Consider the following 22,591-nt stretch of genomic DNA (forward strand, 5'->3'; position numbering starts at 1 on the left):
AGATCTTGAAGTTTGGAAAACATCGATGGGATGCTGCATACTCTATGGGAGGAGTTATACTGAAGGAAGTAGGGGAGACAAGAGATCTGGGGTTGATGATTGATAGAAACCTGAAATTCATTGGACATATTGCAAAGGTGGTGAAGGTAACACAGAGGATTGCTGCAATAATGAGAAGGACACTGACCTGCAGAGATAAAACAGTTATCATTCCTTTGTATAAGTCTCTGATCAGACCACACTTAGACTATTGTTCTCAGATTTGGTCCCCAGGATTTGAAGGGGATAAATTAACTGTGGAAAGGGTACAAAGGCAGATAACAAAGATGGTTTCAGGACTATACCATGTTAGTTACGAGGATCGGTTGAGGGAATGTGGACTGCAGAGTTTGGTGGATAGAAGAAGGAGAGGGGATATGATTGAGACTTTTAAACTGTTAAGAGTAGTTACAGGGTTGACACTGGGGAGTTCTTTTGCTTGGTTGAACAGCAGGAAGGAGTGATGACAAGAAGCCAACCCTGGAAGTTATGAAAGGAAACTGTTTGCAAGAGGGTTTGGAGTGGTTTCTTTGCATGGAGGGTAGTTTAACCATGGAATGCATTGCCTGATGGAGTGGTGAGAGCAAAAACAGTCAATGAGTTAAGGAGTGGTATGATGGACTTTGTGTTTCTCAGGTGGGGAGGGGACCTCCCCTCGATGAGTCTTGATAGACTTTGTGTTTCTTAGGAAGGACCTCCCACAATGAGTCTTTTGACTCCATGGAGGCCTGGATAATAATAGTAACAGTAATAATCTTTTCTGCAGCTCAACTGAAGTTTTTAATTTATAAAACAAATTTTCATGTAGCTAACTAAATATCATGATAATGTACTAAGTATAACTGCCATTTAAAAACATAATAAATTTGAAAGAATTGCTAAACTTATAAGCGTATGAATATTTGTTTCTAACACCTATAAAATCATGATAAATACTTACAATAAACTATCAATGTTGAGATATGTGATACTACACCAGCAATATTTTCTGCAATGCAGGTATAGTTTCCTGCATCATAAAGAGTTACATTTTGAATAAGAAGACTTCCTTCACCATCTGTGTACTGTAAGTTTGAAAACACTGTACCATTTCTTTTCCAGATAATTTCTGGAGGAGGATAACCAGATGTTAGACATGGAATAGTGACATTCTCTCCATGTATTGCAGTCAAATTGTCATGGAGAGCATATATTATGGTAGGAGGTACTGAAAAGAAATTAGCCAATTAAAATCTTGAGAAATTCAAAAATACTTTTATTAGAAATGATTAATAATATTTAGAAAGGAAAATAAATGCAAACTATCTGTTTGTCATTTTTAACTTTTATTATATATTATTATTATTATTATTAGGGATATTTACTCAGATTGTACACATTTTTTGTATTAGAATTTTACTGACTAGAACCAGAGAGATAAGATAAAAACTTTAATTAGAACACAACTAGTGTCATAGGAATGCTGACTACTTCGGGTATACATACTATCACAAAAAACAGGAAATTTAGCAAGATAAAAAATGAACTTCTCATATAAACAAGTTAGGAACAACAACAACAGTCACACTTGAACTGGCAGCATTTGCATGGCAGGTCTAGCATAAGGCATTAGTGAGAGGGAACTATCTTGAGAGCGCCAAAACGGAATTACTTGGCTGCGTGAATCAGGTAAGCTATAACTTAAATTACTGTTCGTGTATGAAGGATCCAGAACCATTTCTGTTGATTCTAAGATGCATCTTTCTAGTTCATCAGGGCATTTTTGAATATTTGTAGTAAGATTCCAGTCTATCTGGTGTTGACACTATGCTAAATTAGAGTAGGCAGAGAAAAGGATATGACTGGAGAGGGCGACTGCAACAGTTCTGTTTTAAGAAATATCACGTTGATACTCTTCAAGTCGTAGTGAGATAGACTTATCGGTTTGACCATAATATGGCTTCACGCAACTAAAGATGATTTTATATACTCCTGGGAACTGAAGAACAGGGAAGAACAAAGTTTTGGTAGGGTAGTGAAGTAAGTTCTAATATTAAATTTCTTCATAATTTTTGCCAATTTGGGCTATAGAGAATTTACGTAGAGTAATTGAATGTGTGCAACAGGGTTAGAGTTATCTTCTTTCCGAGGTTGGAGACATCGGTAAAGACGGTCAGAAATGCTTCGAGGTGAGTAGCCGTTGTTTAAGAAAATACTTTTGAGGTGGTTAAGTTCGATTTGAAGATCTTCTTCCTCTGAAATTAGAGATCTCACCTGATGAGCCACAGTTCCAAGTTTCTGTGGAGGGAAGTGATCAGAGGAGGAGGCGTGTAAGTATCTGTCCATATGAGTTGTTTTTTGAAAAATAGAAAATGAGACAATTAGGCATCCTAGTAATCTTTACATCTAAAAAGGAGAGGACACTGTTCACCTCAAGATCCGATATGAATTTGATGTTTTGGTGGAGATTGTTCATATGATCTAGAAAGGTTTGTAAGTTCTCTGGACCATATTCTCAGATGAGGAAGATGTCATCTAGGCATCGAAGCCACAGTTTTGGTTTTAGTGTAGCGCTAGAAATTGCCTTTATCTGTAAGTCTTCAAGAAAAATGTTGGCTAAAACTGGAGACAAAGGGCTGCCCATAGCTAAGCCACTGGTGTGTTTAAAGATTTTTCCTTCAAATAAGAAAAGCCAGAGTTTACACAATGCATTAATAAGGCGAAAATTTTTTGGAGAGTTTGTTTTTTTGGAGATTGAGGACTTCTTCGGCAGGAACATTTGTAAAGAGAGAGAGAGAGAGAGACAATATCACAATATCAAAACTGACCATTCTGTCCAATGCCTTGAGTTGTAAATTTTTTACCTTAGATATAAAATACACAGAGTTCCTAATATAAGAGGAAGAATTTCCAGTGAGGTGTTTTAAGGATGAGGCAAGGTATTTTGACAGGTTGTAAGTGGGTAAATCAATGCCTTCAACTATCAGTCTTAAAGGTGTGTCCGCTTTGTGGATCTTTGGAAGTGTGTATAAATGAGAAATCAAGGGATGAAGAGAATGGAGAGATAACCTGGAGTGTCTTGGAAGTTCCGAGGTTGACTTGAGAAAGTTATTGGTCTGGTTGTGAAGTTCCCTCGTAGGGTCACCTTGTAAAAGAGAGTAAGTATTAGACATTAATAAATCATTGATCTTGATGCGGTAATCAGAACTGTCAAGGACGACTGTTGCATTTCCCTTGTCTGCTGGTAAAATAATAATGTCATTGTTATTACGAAGTAGGTGGATAGCTTTACTTTCAGCAGGAGATAAATTATCTGGAGGCAGAAGACTGTTGTTGATTGTAAAAATAGCTTCCATTCTAAGTAGGTTTGCTACTTGTTTTGGGAGATGTGAGGTAGCCTTTTCTACTTTGGAGAGAAAGAGTTCCTTTGAAATAGAGGTAGGAGATGGGATGAAGTTGAGCCATTAAGAAAGTATGCTTATTTCTGCTGAAGAAAGAGTTTGTGAAGATTTGTTTATGACAACATTTTTTAGGTCCTGTAAAAGAATGGAAGATGGAGAAGTTTGTTCCTGTTTAAGGTGATTCAATTTTCTAATACGAGACAATTTGTTGATGTGTTGGGATCTAGAAGCACGGTGTGACCTGATATTTTTAACCTCATTCCAAGATGTGTTGTCTAAAGATGTTGACCTTAACAGTTCTGATTGCCACACCAAGATCAATGATTTATTAATGTCTAATATCTACTCTCTTTTACAAAGTGACCCTACGAGGAAACTTCACAACCGGACCAATAACCTTCTCGAGTCAACCTCGGAACTTACAAGACACACCAAGTTATCTCTCCATTCCCTTCATCCGCTGATTCCGCGTTTATATGGGCTTCCAAAGATCCACAAAACGAACACACTTTTTAAGACTGATAGTTGAAGGCATTGACTCACCCACTTACAGCCTGTCAAAATACCTTGCCTCATCCTTAAAACATCTCACTGAAAATTCTTCCTCTTATATCAAGAACTCTGCGGATTTTATTATTATTATTATTATTATTATTCAGACCCCCCAGAGAGTCAAAAGACTCATCGTGGGAGGTCCTTCCTAAGAAAGACAAAGGCTATCAAGACTCATCGAGGGGGAGGTCTCCCCTGAGAAACACAAAGTACATCATACCACTCCTTAAACTCACTGACCGTTCTTGCTGTCACCACTCCATCAGGCAATGCATTCCATGGTTAAACTACCCTCCATGCAAAGAAGCCACTCCAAACCCTCTTGCAAACAGTTTCCTTTCATAACTTCCAGGGATGGCCTCTTGTCAACACTCCTTCCCGCTGTTCAACCAAGCGAAAGAACTCCCCAGTTCTTTTGCTGCCCAGATCTCGGCACCAGGGTTTCTTGGTGATGAGGAAGAGGTGGAGAGGATCAAGAGGCTAGTGACTAAGATGGTAGCAGATGCATGGAATAAGCCTTACAAGAACAGGTTGAAGATTTGTGGGTTATAGAAACTTGTTGATATGTAGAAAAGGGGTGATATGATTGAGACATACAAATTACAGATGAGTTTTTACAATAATTATTATTATTAAGATTCAGGCCTCCATGGAATCAAAAGACTCATCGTGGAAGGTCCATCCTAGAAAACACAAAGTTTATCATAGCACTCTTTGAACTCACTGACCATTTGTGCTCGTACCACTCTATCAAGCAATGCATTCCATAGTTCAACCACCCTCCATGCAAAGAAAGAAATCACCCTCTTGCTCACAGTTTCCTTTTGTAAATTCCAGGGATGGCCCCCCCCTTGTCCTTGCTCCTTCACCCTGTTCCAACAAGCAAAAGAACTCCCAAATGTCAACCCTGTAACTACCTCTCAACAGTTTAAAAGTCTCAATTATATCACTTCTCCTTCTATCTACCAAACTCTGCAGTCCACATTCCCTCAGCCGATCCTCGTACCCAACATTGTATAGTCCTGAAACCATCTTTGTTATCCGCCTCTGTACCCTTTCCACAATTAATTTACCCCCTTCAAATCTCGGGGACCAAATTTGAGAACAATAGTCAATGTGCGGTCTGATCAGGGATTAAAAAAATGGAATGGCAACTCCTTTATCTCTGAGGATCAGCATCCTTCTCAGTATTCCAGCGATCCTCTGGGTTACCTTCACCATCTCTGCAATATGTTCCTTGAATTTCAGGCTTCTATCAATCATCACCTCCAGGTCTCTTGTCTCCCCCTACTTCCTCCAGTATAGCTCCTCCAACAGAGTATGCTGCCTCCCATCGATGTATCCCAAACTTCAAGCTTTACATTTTGCTGCATTAAAGCAATATTCTCATTCATTTGCCCATCGTTCTAGTTTATTCAAATCCTCTTGTAGTGCTGCCACATCTGCACTATTACTAATAACCTTTCCCAGCTTCACATTATCTGCAAACAACTGAATATCCCCCTGCAATCCACTGACAATATCATTGATATAAAGGTTAAACAATACAGGTTCCAGTACTGAGCCTTGTGGGACCTCCTTGATATTGTCCCACCATACACACTCTCTGATACCTATAAGACAACCAATCCAGTTGACTAACCTGACATCTAAACCCATGTGCTGTAACTTAAATATCAGCTTATTATGTGGCACTCTGTCAAATGCCTTTGCAAAATCCAAAAAAAAATGGCAGTATATGCCTTTCCCTCATCAACTGCTCTTGTCACTTTATTATAAAAGGCAATCATATTACTAAACCAAGACAGCTCCTTAACAAATCCATGTTGACACTTGCAGATAGTCAACATGGATTTGTTGACAGATAGCAAAAATGACTGATAGCATTACCCTCATCTGCCCAATGCTGTATATTGTCCCTCACTAATTTCTCCAAGATCTTAATAACTACTAATGAAACACAAACTGGCCTATAGTTACGCACATCCAGTCTGCTACCACCCTCATGGAGTTGCACTATCTTACCTTCCTTCCTTTTATTGGGTACCTTTCCCATAGCCAGGTCAACAGAGCTGTCAGTTCTTTAGCACATTCTCTCAAAATCCGTAGTGCAATACTATCCAATCTCACAGCTTTATTGACATTCAGGGTACTCAGTATTTGGAACATTCTCCTCATGCAACTCTTAACCTTGAACCTGCCCTATGAATATTTTTTGGTTAATAATTCTTATAAATAATTCTAATAATTCTAATAAATAATTTGGTTTCTCTTTGAAGGATAGTAGTGAAGAGAGAGAGAGAATATCAAAGCTTACTAACATGCCTGTATCTAAAAGTTTAATGTCTTTTATTCTTGAATGAAATTCTATGGAATTTTTTTTTATCAAAGAAGCTAAGTAGCCAATGAGGGGATGGAAAAGGTTAGACAGGAATCTTCATATTTTATACAAGGAACAAGGAAATGCCTATAGATTTTTTTTTTCTAAGTTGGTATATCTGTCATAAGCTCCCATGTGAAATTGCAAGTCATTCTCTCAAGTAGTTTGTTTTATACAGCTGTTTGAAGCAAAAGTGTTGTCTGTATCACTTGAAATGGATAAAATTGAGTATTGTGTGGTTATAAAATTCTTTGTAAAAGAAGGTTTAATTCCAAAAGAAATTCATTCGAAGTTCATAAAAGTTTATGGGCACTCTTCTCCTTCATTTTTGTCAATTAAGAAATGGGTTGCCAAGTTTAAACATGGTCATACCAGCCGTGAAGATGACCCACATGAAGGAAGTCCAAAAAGTGTAACAACATCAGAAATCATGTCAGATATATTTTGCGTGTGAAGAACTGCAAATGAGAAAGGTTTACGCAAGATGAGTGCCATGCTTGCTCACAGCAGATCAAAAATGCACTCGCATGAAAATCTCTGAACAGTGCTTGGGGCATTTTAACAAGAATAAAACTGATTTTGTAGGTTGATTTATTGCTATGGATGAGACTTGGATTCACCATTACACACCAGAATCCAAACAGCAGTCAAAACAGTGGACAGAAGCCAGTTGTTCAGCACCAAAGAAGACAAAATCAGTTTCATCAGCAGGAAAGGTAATGGCATCAGTGTTCTGGGATGCTAAAGGCATTTTGTTTATTAATTATCTTGAAAAGGGTAAAACAATAACTAGGGAATATTATTCTGATCTTTTAACCAGACTAGATGAAAATATTCATGAGAAAAGACCAGTTTGCAGAAGAAAAAATTCATCTTTCATTAAGACAATGCACCTGCCCACAAAGGTGTTTTGGTAATGGGAAAATTAAGGGATCTGCACTATGAATTGTTGGAACATCCACCCTATTCCCCAGATTTGGCTCCCTCTGGCTTCTATCTCTTTCCAAAACTAGAACACTTCCTCGCTGGTCTGCATTTTTCTTTGAATCAAGAGATGTTTGCAGCTGTAGAGGGTTATTTTGCAGATCTTAAAGAGAACCACTACAGGGACCGGATAATGACATTGGAGCACCGCTGGAATAAATGTATTGGTCCTAAGGGAAATTATGTTAAAAAATAAAAATTATTTTTTAATTATAAATTCGGTTTTTTTTTTTTCATTGTTAAACCAAGAACTTTTCAGACCACCCTCGTATAAAAAAATCAAATCAGCTAACGCCTTTTTATTGCCGTATACTGGGAGTAGGCGAGGCCATTTAGCCCTATCTAACTTTTTTGGAGACTGAGTGGGCAGTTCAATCTCCACTGGTACCAATCAGAGATAGATGGCCCAAGGCTATCACTAATTAAGCAGTACACAGTGAAGAGAGACGGCTCAAATGTGCCGCCATCTTGTGGTCCCTAACCCTAACACAATATATTTTAATGTCTGAAATAATGTGGGTTCTACAGTTGATTTTCTTGAGTTTACGGGACGAAAAACCCGAGGTTCCAGGAGGAAAAACCCGCTTGCCCGTGCCAGAGATCGACTAACTCGGGCTCGTATAACATCTAGAAAATGACATATACAAAATAAGACTGAATGCATATAAAATACTAAAATGGATGAATACAGATATAAAAGAAACTGCAAATATAAATTGTGAAACAGACGAAAATAATTCTTGGATTACTTTACAGATTTTTGGACAGATAGTACTAACATCAAAATAATTACACCAAAAACTTACAAAATGCTTTAAATAATATAATAACACTTAAAGAATTAAAGGACAACCTAAGTAAAATAAAAAAAATGGCAAATCAGCAGGATAAGATGGGATAAACTCCAAACTGTATAAATTTGCTGCAAAAAATTTCATCAGAGATTATTAACTTTTTTAAATAAAATATATACACATGGACACATACCAATAGAATGGAATACAAGTATAGTAATACCTATATTTAAAAAAACGGGATAAAATAAAACCTAATAATTACAGAGGTATTCGTTTATTGAATGCATGTTACGAAATATATATTGTAGAATACTTTAAAAAAAATTGAAAATATACAGTGAAAAAATATTATTAGAATGTCAAAATGGATTTAGAAAAGGACAGTCTACAATGGATGCAGCTTTGCATTTAAAACTACTTATAGAAAACAGAAGAGAATTTAATTTAGAAACTCATCTTTTGTTTATAGATCATGAAAAAGCATTTGACAAAGTAAAAAGATATGTATTGTTTGATATATTACAAAGAATAAATATACCTAATATTTTACTACATGCAATATTGAATATATACAAAGATAATGAAATAAAAATCAAAATAAATGAAAAAATGTCTGAAAAACAATTTATAAATCAAGGAGTAAGACAGGGATGCCCTCTGTCTCCAACACTTTTCAATATTTATATTAATGAAATATTAATACAGTGGAACACCTTAAACAATTCAGGTATAGAAATTTCCCAGAATAACAAAATAAATAAGCTATTATTTACAGATTATCAGGTAATAATTTCAGATAAGGAAGACAATTTACAAGGAGCAATATATAATTTAAATGTTATCATAGAACAGTCTGGAATGAAAATATCCTTAAATAAGACTAAAACAATGGCATTTTGTGGACAAACTCAAGTTAGAAGTAAAACAGTTCCCAAAATAACAAAATAAATAAGCTATTATTTGCAGATGATCAGGTAATAATTTCAGATAAGGAAGACAATTTACAAGGAGCAATATACAATTTAAACGTTATCGTAGAACAGTCTGGAATGAAAATATCCTTAGATAAAACTATAACAATGACATTTTGTGGACAAACTCCAGTTAGAAGTAAAATAGTTATTAATAATAAAATAATAGAACAGATAAATACTTTCAGTTATCTTGGTTGTAAAATATCATATGAAGGAGAAAAAGACATAAAATTAAAAATTTCAAAATTTTTACAGATTATAGGCCTAATAAATAGAACATTCAATCCAAATATAGTACGAAAAGAAACAGGTGTGAAAATATACAATACCTTAGCAGTGCCCACATTATTATATGGCAGTGAAAGTTGGGCAGTTAGCCTAGTGGCTTTGCGCTTCGCAACCATATGACTGGGGAAGGAGTGTCCCAGGTTTGACTGACGTTGAAGACGTGAGGAATTTGAGGATCTTCCTCAGCCATAGCCAAGTTAGCCGGTCTTGGGTGCGGGCAGTAGGGTTTTTTCGGCCAATTATCTGGCGTTTTTCATCCCACAAGCAGCAAACCGGCCCTGTGAACATACGCCTCTACAACCAAAAATATATCCCTTCCTCCCCCCAGTGGCAGACTAGGCGACAGGTCGGTTGGGAGTGGTACTAACAAGAAGTTGCATCTAAGTAACACACGGACCCTGCAGAGGAAGCAGGAATAACACGTAGTGAAAAAAGAAGAAGAAGTGAAAGTTGGGCAATAAACAAACAAGATAAACAAAAAATAAAAACTAAAGAAAAAAAATAATAAGGTGGTACACCCTGTGGCAACTCGTATAGTAAATATGACCTCTCCATTGCTTCTGCCTTGATATCACCACTTCTGGGTTTGCGTCCCACTGACGAGACCTCAATAAAGGTTGAAACCGGTCTGGGTAGTGGCCCTTCCCTTAATGCATAGCATTACACATGTCCGCAAGGAGATGTGCTTTGCACCAAGTTGCTAACACATGTACCACCTTGCCTCAGTCCTGAAGAAATTTTCAGGCGCAAACTTTGTTTGCTCACTTGAATAAAGGATTAAACTAAATTTATTAAAGAATAAAAACAAGTAAAATGAACTTTATGAGAAGAACTGCAAAATATACATTATTAGACCAAAAAAGGAATGAAGATATTTTAAAATAACTAAAAACAAAATCAATAGAAAAAAAACTAAACAATTATAAACAAAAATGGATAGAACATGTAAACCGAATGACCAACACCCAATATCCTAAATAAATAATAAAATATAAACCAATTGGAAAGAGAAGGCCAGGTAGACTTCAAAAAAAAGATATTAGATGGATAATGAGACTGGAACAGATCAATAGTATGGTCTATATCCGTTATTAGTATTATGACGATGATGACTGCCTATTTCTGCTTCGTGATCGTAATACATACTCTCAGCTTAATAATGATCCTACCAAAAGTCAGCTCAAAAAACTCAACAAATTATTGGATGACACAATGTAATAGGACCAACAATAAGCTCTTATTGAACTTTGGAAGATCCTTTGTTTGTCCCATTGTGATCAACTATTGATGATTACTGACCAGCAGCATTCTTAAATAGTTGCCTAGAATATGTGATGATGTACATGACCAAGTATTTTGCATATATGCTGCATAAGTGTTGTTTACATACATCTGCATAAAGGTTTTTAATGCTATACATTACACAAACCACTACTTAAACTGGTTTCAACCTTTGTATAAATAAGGGTCATCTCCAAAAATTAGGTGATCCTTCAGATCAATCTAACTTCAATGAGTGACCCGAAGAATTATTTTAACTCATTAACTCTCAATCACTCCAAGACACTCAGTAGTGGTTCCACACCATAACAGGCAAATCATACCACCCAGCAGAAATGCTCTTCTCCCTTGGAAAACCATCCACAGAAGGGTCTTGATCAAGGCCATGTATAAAGAAGCTATACCATAAGCAAGAACCTCATAGAATGCAGTGATCAAGATCACTGGATCTACTGATGTTGATCAGTTATCAACATCAGTAGATCCACGTTTTGAGAAAAATGACATCAGTGGGAGCAAGACCTATATCCAGACTGGTTTGGACCTTTATTGCAGTCTCTTCAGTAGGAGATAGATCCAGAAGAGATACTAAGGTTTAGCTGTTGACTGGTCTGGCAAGATGAAATGATTGGACCTGTGGTCCTTTATCCCTTTGTCGAATTTGCAACAAAATTTCTGGATTAAGGAATATTATTAAGCACTTGGCTCACCCATTGTGGACTACTGATTACCAGTGATTTTTTTTGTTTTTTAAGAAATTTTTTTGAGAAATTTTTTTGATTTTTTAAGAAAAGAAAACTACTTGTTTAGTATGTTTTTTTTTTTTTTTTGGGGGGGGGGTGTATTTATCCTGAAAGTTGTGATCTCAGGGGTATTGACTTCTCGGTGAAACTGTGTGTTTCTTATGAACCACAGTACATTAAATATTATTTTCTATAGTTTGCTAAAGTTTGAATCTGCTGTGTGACTCCTGCAGGAGAGACATCAGGACTGGTTCGATCAACATCTTATATAGCAGCAGTTTAAGTTCCATGCTTAGAGAGGTACAATAATTCAATAATGGATTATAGTTGCTGCCACATTGCACTATTTGCTTTAGAACTGACATAATCAATAAGAATCGTGAAGCAAAGCCCTTTACCAAATACTTAGGGCAACCAGTAGCCCTAAGTATTTGGTTACTGGTTGCCATGGAATGGGAGTGCCAAACATGACAACTTTGCCCTCTCGGGACACTCTTCTTCTCGTGAACAGCACTGCAGGGACTCTTGTCTGAATAACATCAATTCACTCTTTTTGAACTCTTATTCTAGTTCTGAGACTGCACTTTGCAGTTGTAGTTTCCAATTTAGGTTGCAAGGAGAGAACCGTTATTGCCATATTGTGTATAGGGCCACTTTAGTGGTAACTATGTGTGATATCAGCTATATAAACAGCAAAGAAAAGAGGTGATTGCGAGGAGCCCCTGGTGGAAGCCATTTGTGAGGTTGGATTCAGGCAATCTAATTCCCTGTAGCTTCACTCAGAGTTTGCAATCGCTGAGATACAATTTAGCAAGTTTAATCAGTCCTAGTGGGAATTTGGCCTGCAGGAGTTTGAAAAGAAGCCCACTGTACCATATTTTTGTTGAATGCTTTGGCAATGTCCAGGAAAATTGCCTCTGTGTGTTGCTTTTAGTTGAACCCTATGGTGATATTTTCCATGACTATGAAAACTAGTTTTTCTGTGAAGTGATTCTCCCAGAATCCAAATTGATCACTGGGGATGAGATTTAATTCTTCAGTAACTTTGTGCAGTCTTAATAGTATTATCGTTTCAGTTATTTTTCCTAGGCAGGAAAGCAAGCTGATAGTTTTGAAGAAGGTGTGCTGCTTTTCATGGTTTTGGGATTAACAGCTACTTTCCATTGTGCAGGGAAGTAGTAATATCTTAATACTGCATTAATAATAGCAACAATGAACATTAGAGATTCGTGTGGCAGGGATTTGATGATTCTGTTAGAAATCCCATCTGGTGGGCCTAGTGCTTTCATCTTCTTAGATTTGGTGTGCCTCAGCAAGAGATGTCAGTTGGATGGATTTATGTACTTTGCACATTTTAGTGTATAACATACCCAGGTGAGTACTTTACTGATGAAGTCTAGATATCCAAGGTGTTGTCTGGACTACCTTGCTTTTGCCTACAGCTTAGATAGTACATCAGACCACGTACACCATGGATTGGTGGGAGAGGTTTATGGTCTGTGTATAAAGCTTTGGTTATTTTCCAGAGTGTTTGGTCCTCTGTGTTTGAGGACTGAAGTTTTGTCTCCCACTATCGATTTCAATCGTTTTTAAGTACATATCAAACTTTCTTTGTAGCCTTATTGAGCACTTGAAAGTGTTCTGGAGCCAGAACACTCTCATTGTGATATTGGTGTATGTTTTTTTTTTTTTTTTTTTTTTTTTTTTTTTTTTTTTTTTTTACAGATAAGGATTTTAATCTTATCCAGAAATCAAGGAGTTTCTTTTTATATACATTGAAACCTGTGGTGAACACATGTACTAACCACATTGATAAGTTTTAATATGTAAATATTTCATCCCAAGTATTTTGAGACATCCTCAGTACAGTAATTCAAACAATAGTAGGAATGGAATACAGTTAGGGCGCATGATTACAACTGAATATCAATAAGCGAGCAGTACCGTGTTACCGAATTAAATTAAAATATAACTAACATATATAAAGAGATTATTTTACACAATTATGTATGACAATTTCCCATACTTTAGGAATAGCAAGAACGTCATTTGGTCTGTGTAGTAGGGCTTCGGCACTTTCTTTATATTATTATTATTATTATTATTATTATTACCCCAAGACCTCATGGAGTCAAAGACTCATCTCGGAGGTACTTTTATCACACACACATCTCCACATACCATGTCCTAAACACACTCAAACTCCTTGCAGAGACCACACTCTCAGGCAAGGCATTCCAATCATTCACAACTCTGCACAAAAAACCCTGCCTCTCACACTCTCTTTATACAGTTTCCAGGGATGACCTCTGGTTCTCCCCTGATCTCCCACTATTCTCTGTAGAACTTCTCCACCATTGATCTTATAACAACCCCTACCAACTTGTAGGTCTCTATCATATCTCCCCTCGTCCTCCTCTCCACCAGACTCTGCAAATTACATCTTCTCAATCTTACCTAATATTCAACATTCCAGAGTTCAGAAACTACCTTAGTCACCTTTGGACACTTTCCAACATCTCTTCATCCTTCTGAAAACCCAGTGACAAAATCTGGGCACAATAGTCCATGTGTGGCGTAATCAAAGCCTTATACAACAAAACAAGAATCTCCCTACTCCTACACGTTAGTGGCCTCCGCATCATTCATTCCCAGAAGTCTTTGTGTTGTCTTCACAAATTTGGCGATGTGTCCCCTGAATTTTAGATCCTTGTCCACTATCACCTCCAGATCTCTTACTTCCTCTACCTCCAACAATATATTCTCACCAAGCATAAATTCTGCATCCCATTTTTGTTTTCCAAATTTTAAAACCTTACATTTTGCAACATTGAACTCACATCCCATTTCCGTGCCCAATCACTCAATTTATTCAAGTCTTCTTGCAAGGCCACAAGATCTTCGCTACTCTTTATGGTTCGTCCCAATTTTACATCATCTGCAAACAACTGAATATCTCCATCCAAATCTTCGCCAATATCATTAATATACAAGTTAAATAGCAATGGCCCCAAAACAGACCCCCCCCCCCGAGGCACTCCACTAGTGACTTTCCTTTTTCCTGGATATCGCACCCCCTCCATACACAACTTGTTGATACCTATCAGATAGCCAGTCTCCAATCCAATGCACTAATCTAATATCCAACCCCCATCGGCTCTAGTTTGACTGTCAACTTATCATGAGGTACTCTATCAAAAGCTTTTGTGAAATCCAAGTATATTACTGTGTATCCTTCTCCTCTGTACAAGGAAGCAGTCACTTTATTGTAATAAGTAGATTACTACAACATGACCTCCCTTTAGCAAATCCATGCTGTCCATCAAAGATTATACCATTGTTGTCAACCCAAGTCTGGATCCTAGTTCTCACAAGCTTCTCCAACGACTTAACCACAACACCTGACACAGAGATAGGCCTATAGTTTGATGCTTGAGTTCGATCACCTCCTTTACGAAGTGGCACAATCTTGCCCTCCTTCCATTCTTTAGGAACTTGACTAAGTGCAAGACTCGTATTACAAAAATATGTCAAGGCAGGTGTCAACTCTCTGGCACATTCCTTCAGAATATGCAGTGATATATTATCAAGTCCCACAGCCTTATATACATCTAGTTTACTCAACTCCCCAAACACCTCTTGCTCACTTACAGTCAGTCTCTCCTCCCAATCATCAACCGCTCTCAATCTCTCCATGAAGTCACATTCACAAGATTGAAAGATCTTTATGAACTGCTCATTAAGTATCTCCACCACACATTCTGCAACAGCTGTCTTTATACCATTTTCTCCAATCAATGTCATCCTTCCATAATCATTCTTTCTTTTGCTGGTTACATATTGAAAGAACTCCCTAGGATTCTTTTTGGCTTCATTAGCTAACTAATGTTCATACCTCTCTTTAGCTACTCTCACCAACCAAGTCACCCTCCTTGCCTGGTCTTTGTAAACCTCATGAAATTGGTTACTTCCACTTCTCTTATGCTGCCTCCACAATGCCCTTTTTCTCTGTATTGCATGCTTAATCTCTTTATTCATCCATCTCACACCTACCTTATTTAACCTTCTCACCCATGATATACATTTAGACATTGCATCTACTAAATATTTTTTGAAAATCCCCCAAGCTGCATTGATCTCTTTTCCAGCTAACTCCTCATTCCATGCTACCCTTGCAAGCTGTCTCCTGAACTCTTCATAATCACTCCCCCCTGTAGTTCCACATATACCCTTTTCTCACAGGGGGTCCTTGCACTGCTGGCAACCACCCAAGTAATCACCTCATGGTCACTTTCACCAATTGGTGGATGATTTGATACCTCATTGATAATTACATCCTCCAATGAGATGACCAAATCCAAGTCCCTTAATCCTCTTGTGCCCTCTGTTACATACTGTCTGAGGTAGTTATCCCTCAAAAACTCAAGAAACTCATTTTCTTTACTTCTAGTTGCTATCTCTTCATTCCAGTCTATATTGCCATAATTAAAATCACCCATAATGATCACCCTTTTCTTATTTGCTTGGCTTATTTGACTATACATTTCACTATCACCACCATCCACATTACCAGGTCTATAACAACATCCCACCAAGTATTTGATTCTATTCATCAATATCTGACACCATACTGCCTCAAAACTACTGGCCCCATTTCCCTCTTGCATCTCTACCTTGTATGGACATAATTCTTTCTCTATCATCAATAGCACCCCCCCTCCCTTTTTACCCCTTCTATCTTCACGAAACATATCATACCCTTCCACCTCTATTCCTGGCAAGATGTTGTCCTCATCTAACTATGTCTCACTTATTCCAACAATCTTTGGGTGAACAGACGCAATTAGTGCAATCATTTCATCTGCCTTGTTTCTTATACTTCTAGCATTGGTATACAAACACAACAGCTCATTTCTGGATCTACAGCTAGTTCCACTGATACCACTCACTTGATGTGATCTCTCCATGCTAGACTGGGGCCATTTCCCTTTCTTCTTCTTTATTTTAGAACCCTTTTCAATTCCAACTGTTTCCTCTTGATCCTTGGTCATCCCGTTCCTTTCCTGCCTACACATGCTCTCACCTCCTCTTGGAGCATCCAACTTTCTCACGCTGTGTACCCCTCTCCACCCTGAGCCTCCCCGTTTCCCTGCTCCTCTTGCACACCCATTCTCTCATTTTCTATACTCATACCACTCACTTCCCCATTCATAACCACTTCTTCAATCTCTCCTGTCTTACTGTCACACTCTTCCACATCACTCCCCTCTCGATCTGATTCATTCTCTCTATTCACTTCTCTAACTTCCAGCAGCAGTCTCTCCAATTGACTCACACCATAACCACTCAAATGCAGTCCTTTGCTCCCATACAGCTCACTTTGTCCCTCAAACTCATTCCACACATTAACAAACTGTACTCCCATCTCCTCACACATTTCAGCCAGCATATCATTCATAATCCTTGCTCTCCGCCTCATTTCACCACAGTCATACCTAGGCAACACACTGACTACCCCTCCTGTCACACTATTCTCTTTTATCCTTCCAAGCAGTCACCTGATATACATTCTGACATGCTCTTTGTTCTCTCTCAAATCATTTGTACCAATTAATACTATTAACTTTTTGCTCGCTCCCGCCTCATATCCAATGCCTCAATCACTCTACTCATTTTACCGCTTGGAAAACATACTTTGTTGTGCATTCTATCCTCCAGCATACCTTTAATAATGGAGTCGCCATACAACACCACTTGCTCATCTTTCGTTAATTCTTTTATGTCATCATGATTTATTTTAATAGTTTTGATCTGAATTCTCTTAATTTCATTCCGCATCCATTTCATTTCTTGCCTCATCCAATCCAATTCAACTTCCGAATCTCGTGACACATTCTCTCTATCATTAAATCTTTCTAACTTTCTAACTCTCGACCCCCTCTTCTCACTTTCACTCTCATTCATCCTTCTTTGTTTCCGTACTTTCGGTCTAACATGCGTCCAACGTTCGCTATCATTCTACTCACTTTCACTCTCATTCGTCTTTCTTTGTTTCAGTACTTTCAGTCCAACATGCGTCCAACTTTCGCCATCGTTCATTCTTTTTTTGGTATCATTCATTCTTTCGATTTTCTTTTCATTTTCGATTTCTGCATCATGCCATTTCTAGTTTCATTCGTTCTCTCAATTTCGTTTCCTTCTGCCACTCTTGCCTCACTTTCGTCCCTTTTAACATCTGTTAAGGTTTTCAAATCGCTCTTTTTCTTTTTAACTGATTTTTTTAACATTTTTTGCCTCTCTTTCTCACCATCCTTCTCTTTCAAGCGTGCACTCATGTTCCCCACGATATTCTTTTACTAACACTTTTTGTCATCAATTTCATATTTGCATTCATCAGTTCCTCGTTAAGGTTACACTTCACACACACCCTTCTTCCATCCACGCTAAGCATCCACAAATCATTTGTGTAATCGAAGGAATACACATAACAGACCCTTAACAAAACGATCATTTCGTTAAGTGTGAGGTCTGGATTGAAATCTAAATTAAAATCATGGAATGACAATGCCACTGCCATTTTTTTTTCCCTGCAGGTTACTAGGTCTAATAATAACAATTTCGTAATTAAGTTTAGGCAAGAAAAATCCCCCACACTAATAATACCGATAGCGCACAACGTTTACAGCCACTCCTACTCAAACAATTATGCATATATACTTAATTATTCCTAGTATAACTTATCTCAATCAGAAGCTCTTCTTAGACACGTCCACAGCACTTGGCTCACTAGCGCCACCCCAAAATCTTTCATGAACGTTTATATAAAGATCTATGTAAAAGTTTTGTCTATTCCCAATGGATCCTATTGTTTGGGTTTTCAACTCCGTATTGAGCAAGATCAGATTTCTGCGGTTTGAAAAGACGAATGTGGTCCTGATGTTCCGAAATGCATTTCTGAACAGATCTACCTGTCTTTCCAAAGTAGAACAACTTGCAGGAGCATGGGACCTCATACACGCCAGGTAACATTAGAGGTGAGAGTTTGTCTTTAGGAGAAATTAACAAGTTACAGATCTGGTTGATGGGGTTTGTAGGTAGTGGCAAGATTGTATTTCTTCATAATTTTTGAAAGACGTTCTGAGATGCCTTTGACATAAGGTATGGGAATCCTATGGGCTTCTTCTTCTTGTCTAGGTGGATGTGTGGGGAGTGATTGATGATTTTTTGAAATGTTTTAAGATTGTATCCATTTAGTATGGCTGTATTTTTGATTATTTCTAGGTCTTAGTTTAGAGATTCTTCGGAGGGGCAGAATCTGTGTGCTCTGGTAACTAATAATTTAATGATGCCAAATTTTTGAGATGGATGATGAGTGGAATAATTGTGAATGTAGCGGTCTGAAAATGTAGGCTTGCGATAGACAGACATGGCAATGGAACCATCTTCTTTTCTTTGAATGTGTAAATCCAGAAAGGAGATACCCTGTGGAGATTCTTTTTCTAGCATAAAGTTGATGCGAAGGTGAAGAAGGTTTATTTTATCTAGAAACAGGTGTAATTCTTGTTCGGAATGACAGACTGCAAAGACATTGTCGACATATCCTAGCCAAATTTTTGGTTTGGGTTTAAATGTGAAAATTTTTTCTTAAAGGTATTCTAGAAACAGGTTTGCTTCGGACTTAAATATCCCACCATCAGAATTGAAAGCTCTTACCTCCTTAAAACAATAAAAACATAATCATCACCAGAGCTGACCAAGGAAATACCACTGTGGTTCTAGATACCAATTCATATGACTGAAAAATGAATTTACTACTCCGAGATCAAAATACTTACGCCAAACTAGATTATGATCCTACAAAAAGACAACTCAGGAAACTAAATAAGTTACTTGATGAAACCTCTTCCTTAGATGAAGAAACAATTAAAAAACTCAAGACATACCATGCTAGACCTCCTAGAATATATGGCTTACCTAAGCTTCACAAGAATAATGTTCCACTCAGACCCTTTGTAGATTCTATTAGCAGCCCGACTTGCAAGTTATCAAGATTCTTATCTAACCTTCTCCATCCTCACATAGGCCACTCAGCCTCATCAATTAAAAATTCCACAGAATTTCACACGAAAATAAAAGACATTCAACTGTTAAAAACTGACATGTTAATTAGCTTTGACATTGTCTCCAACATTCCCCATAAAGAAACAGTAGAGTTATTAACTCAAAAATTTCCGTCTGATATTGTTGAATTATTCAAATTTGTTATTACACCTGGTTACTTCACTTGGAAAGGTAAAATTAACAAAAAAGAGGAAAGAACAGAAATGGGGTCTCCCTTATCGCCAAACTTAGCAAACCTGTTTCTAGAATACCTTGAAGAAAAAATGTTCACATGTAAACCCAAACCAAATATTTGGCTACGATATGTCGATGACATCTTTACAGTCCAGGGTCATTCCGAACAAGAATTATACCTGTTTCTAGATAAAATAAACCTTCTTCACCCTCACATCAACTTTTCGGTAGAAAAAGAATCTCCACAGGGTATCTCCTTTCTGGATTTACACAATCAAAGAAAGAAGATGGTTCCATCGCCACGTCAGTCTATCGCAAGCCTACATTTTCAGATTGCTACATTCACAATTCTTCCACTCATCATCCATCTCAAAAATTTGGCATCATTAAATCATTAGTTACCAGAGCATACAGATTCTGCTCCTCTGAAGAATCTCTAATCCAAGAACTAGAAATAATCAAAAATACAGCCATACTAAATGGATACAATCTTAAAACATCTCAAAAAATCATCAATCACTCCCCACACATCCACCTAGACAAGAAGAAGAAGCCCATAGGATTCCCATACCTTATGTCACAGGCATCTCAGAACATCTTTCAAAAATTATGAAGAAATACAATCTTGCCACTACCTACAAACCCATCAACCAGATCTATAACTTGTTAATTTCTCCTAAAGACAAACTCTCACCTCTAATGTTACCTGGCATGTATAAGGTCCCATGCTTCTGCAAGTTGTTCTACTTTGGAAAGACAGGTAGATCTGTTCAGAAACGCATTTCAGAACATCAGGACCACATTCATATTTTCAAACTGCAGAAATCTGGCCTCGCTCAACACGGAGTTGAAAACCCAAACAATAGGATCCATTGGGAAAAGACAAAACTTTTACATAGATCTTTATATAAACGTTCATGTTTATATAAAGAAAATGCTGAAGCCCTACTACATAGACCAAATTTAAACCGCAATGACGTTCTTGCTATTCCTAAAGTATGGGAAATTGTCACACAAAATTGTGTAAAATAATTTCTTCATATATGTTAGTTATATTTTAATTTAATTCTATAACACACTACTGCACGCATATTGAGATTCCATTGTAATCATGAGCCCTAACTGTACGTTATTCCTAGTATTGTTTGAATTACTGTACTGAGTATGTCCCAAGATACTTGGGATGAAATATGTACGTATTAAAACTTATCACTGTGGTTAGTATGTGTGTTTTTAAGGAGTTTGTGCATGGCACATCTGTGGTGGCAACTGTGCATGCAGTTCAATACAATATAGTAAATGTCTGTATTCTTTAGGGGCACCCCTGGTATAAAAAACACTGGCTTTTCTTGTGATTTATATGAATAAAAATTAAAATGTAAATAATGACATAAATGATGTATATTCAGACATACACTAGAGAAGATCTTCGTTCTTGTCTTGTTAACTTTAAAATTTTCTTGGAACATAAATTTTGATAAGACATTGTTATAAATATAAAATCATAACCCAAATATCACTATCAACTCATAAAAGAATAATGAATTTCAAGAGGAATTGAACTCATAAAAGGATAATAAGTTACAAGAGGAATATAAAAACCAAACTGTAGCATAAAACAAATTAAAAATGCATGGTAATTTTTTTTTTTACCAGAAGGGAATAAAGTAAAGATTAAAAATATATGAAACATTTTTAAAATAAGAGGACACTGTTGTGACATAATGGAACTTCCATGAAAAATAAATGAATAAAATAAAATTATGCAGTTGTTATTTGCTTTTCTAAGCTTGAAATTGAGTCGCTGATTTTTTTTCTTCCTTTGATTCAACAGCTGGAACTTAGCCAACAAGTTCGTGTGGAGTGGTTGCTAGTTTTGCCCAGTTGACAGTTGAGATCAAATCTGGGATATTTTCATGTTGTGAGCCACCAGTCGAAGTAAAATTAGTTTGCGGTCAGAGGTGAGGTCATCCATCGCACTTATTTGGTATTGATGTGTGATTTTTTTTTGTGCTGATGTGTGAGTATTGAAGTGTGAATATTTTGTTGTATGTGTACTGCTACTATCTAAGACATCAGGAAGTCTTGCCACATGGTAGCGCATGGGTTCTGGAGATCCTAAAATCATTGTGTTCCTGGCAGCAGCAAAATCACTGAATTTGACATAATGCAGAACCAAGGTTAACATAAGCAGAACTCATATATTTCCAGTATATAACAGTAGAAAGGTGTAATACCTTATTGTGCCAACCTGGTTGGCTGAGTGGTTAGTGTATCTGCTCTCCAACCAAAAGGCTGTGAGTCCAAATGCCACTTAGCACATGGATGTTTGTCAATTGTCTTTCCAACTCTCTGTAGAAAGGGCATCTGTGACCTTACCACTGCTACTATCAACTGCAGTTGGGCCCCCTTGCCGATAGGCCATAAAACTAGGCAAGAAACCAACAGACAAGGAGTCCAGTGGCATCGACAGCAGTGTACTAATGCCACTTAGCACATAGATGTTTGCAATTGTCTTTCCAACTCTCTGTAGAAAGGGCATCTGTGACCTTACCACTGCTACCATCAACTGCAGTTAGGCCCCTTGCCAATGGGCCATAAAACTAGGCAAGAAACCAACAGACAAGGAGTCCAGTGGCATCGACAGCAGTGTACTAATCAAGGGGGGGGGGGGCAGCCCCATCTGCTAAGGAATAAAAAAATATATTATTGAAATAATCTGTATTAGATTAGTGATTTGATTAATCCTTTATTCAGATGTAAGCAAATAAAGTCTGGATGAAGTATCTTCACAACTAGGTGAGGCTCTCAGTGATGAGATAATAAAGGATGAAACCAGTCTTAGTAGTGGCATTTCCCATGATGCATAGCATAATAC

The 22,591-nt window shown here is 37.3% G+C and overlaps 1 protein-coding gene across 1 annotated transcript in view; it reads right to left on the reverse strand.

Annotated features, from left to right (window-relative positions):
* LOC150104035 (hemicentin-1-like) overlaps positions 1-22,591 on the reverse strand; it is a 594,473-nt gene that overhangs the window by 199,656 nt on the left and 372,226 nt on the right. The window contains exon 18 of the mRNA XM_090396386.1: positions 980-1,246. Within this exon, the coding sequence (XP_090252512.1) occupies positions 980-1,246 (267 nt within the window). The remainder of the gene's footprint in view (positions 1-979; positions 1,247-22,591) is intronic.

Source organism: Typopeltis vanoorti, chromosome 8, assembly GCF_054136105.1.
Source record: "Typopeltis vanoorti isolate ZY-2024b chromosome 8, IOZ_Tvanoo_1.0, whole genome shotgun sequence".
NCBI lineage: Eukaryota > Metazoa > Arthropoda > Arachnida > Uropygi > Thelyphonidae > Typopeltis > Typopeltis vanoorti.